The 1,737-nt window shown below is 59.1% G+C and overlaps 1 protein-coding gene and 1 long non-coding RNA gene across 2 annotated transcripts in view; one reads left to right on the plus strand and one right to left on the minus strand.

The window, feature by feature from the left end:
- Positions 1-340: 340 nt before the first annotated feature.
- On the minus strand, positions 341-1,133 carry LOC106901649. The gene is made up of 2 exons (XR_001414342.1): positions 982-1,133; positions 341-860 (listed from the first exon to the last, which is right to left on the minus strand). It is a non-coding gene; the product is annotated as an uncharacterized LOC106901649 (long non-coding RNA).
- A 217-nt stretch (positions 1,134-1,350) lies between these two features.
- Positions 1,351-1,737, plus strand: part of CEP85L (centrosomal protein 85kDa-like) — a 114,479-nt gene continuing 114,092 nt past the window's right edge. Inside the window, exon 1 of the mRNA XM_014964504.1 lies at positions 1,351-1,640. Within this exon, the coding sequence (XP_014819990.1) occupies positions 1,592-1,640 (49 nt within the window). The 5' untranslated portion in view covers positions 1,351-1,591. The remainder of the gene's footprint in view (positions 1,641-1,737) is intronic.

The following is a 1,737-nucleotide window of genomic DNA, read 5'->3' on the forward strand; positions in this document are numbered from 1 at the left end:
GGTTTTTCATTCATTATTTAGTAACTTTTTCAAGGCTGTGTTTCTACAACTATACCTACAAAACACGTACAGTTATGCTCCGTAGTTACAATGAGCTGGTGAGGAATACATGTCATATCAGGTCTTCAGAGAGTACGTAAGGACTTTATATGGATGAGAAAGAGAACAAAATAATAATATGCAGCTCATTCTGGTACTTCTGAGGCCTCTCTTTTACTGAGTACATTAGCTAGGCATAAATAAAATATAACTTGTGCTGAAATATATAAATTTCTGAAGAGATAAAAGCTATTCTGTGATCATCGGCTACTAATTAAAAATGCATCAGGTCAGCAGGAAGTGTTTGAGCACAGATTTTATTTATTGATCGTGAGTGTTTCCACACGAACACAGAGCTGCTCCGGTTTCACCTCCCCTCCCCGAGCTGTCACATCCACCACACTGCAAAGCTGCCTAAAGCCTTGCTTTTCGGTCTGGGGGGTGGCGGGTTTTGTAATTTTGGGATGGTTACACTGCAGTTAGAAGGTGCCTGACTATTTTCTCCTTTCTCTCCTCTCTTCGCCCGACAATGCTGATGGAGTCAGGGCGCAGTTGCTCGGCGGGCGGTTTACAGGGGGACCACTGGGGCTGCACAGGAGGGTAACGCAGAGGCTGCAGAATTCCCGTCTCTTGGAGCATCCGGCGCAGACTCGCAGCAGCCCGGGACCGGGGAAGCCTCTCCCCGGCTTTGAATTCTTGCTGACGGGAGCATTTTGTTCCCAGTCCTGCGGCTTAAACTTCACGGTGATGCCGAGGATCTTTCGGTGGAACCGACCGTTCGCACGAAACGTTATGATTTTTCTTTCCGGTTTGTTTTCTTACTGGAACAAACAAGCGCAGGGGAACGGTGGATTTAGCATAAACTCTGCACGTACCGGCCTCGGGTATCTCTGTAACTCTGGAGGAAGGCATTTCACTTTCCTTTACCAATTATCCTCATACCCAATTAAGTGCTTTCAATTAGCCCTTTTCCCCGGTGACGGTTACACGCCGTTGAAGGCGGTCCCTTCCCCGCTCCCGGGTTTAGGCGGGCAGGAACCGGGGCCGGGCGGCCTGAGGGCTCCGTTACACCCCCCCCAGGCCATCGGCAGCGCCCAAACCACCCAGCGGGGCCCGGAGGGGAGGGAGACCCGCCGGGGGTGACGGGGCTGCGGGCCGGGCCGGGCCGGTCAGACTCGCCGCTCTCCCCGCGCCCCCTCCCCGTGGGCCGGGTTATGCAAGCGGCTCGTCCCCGAGCAGCAGCGGCCGCATCCGCGGGGCTCCCGCCCCTGTCCCCGCCCCGCAGAGGCAGGCAGGCGGCAGCGCAATAGAGCAAGTTTTGTCTCCGGCGAGGGGGCGGCGAGGTTCACCCCCCCCACCCCCGGTTCTCTGCGCTAGCACCATGGCTGCGGCGCCCCTGAGGCGGGCAGCAGCCTCCCCCGCCGCGGTGGCGGCCGCAGCTCCCCGCTAACCCTCTCCGCCGCCTCCTCCTCCTCCTCCTCCCTCGGCCATCCGGGCCGCCACCGCCCGCCGGAGAGAGAGCGGCGCTTCCCCCTTTCCCCGGCCCGGCACCATGTGGGGCGGGCTGCACCCCCAGCTCGGCTTCCGCGGCTACAAGGCGGGTAAGGAGCCGACCCGGTGGGGCGGGATGGAGGGGGGGGGGAGGCAGAAGGGCCCCCGCCGCCGTGTCCGGGCCTCTTCCCCCCGGAGAGGGCGCGG

Source organism: Calidris pugnax, unplaced genomic scaffold, assembly GCF_001431845.1.
Source record: "Calidris pugnax isolate Ruff unplaced genomic scaffold, ASM143184v1 scaffold219, whole genome shotgun sequence".
Classification (NCBI taxonomy): domain Eukaryota; kingdom Metazoa; phylum Chordata; class Aves; order Charadriiformes; family Scolopacidae; genus Calidris; species Calidris pugnax.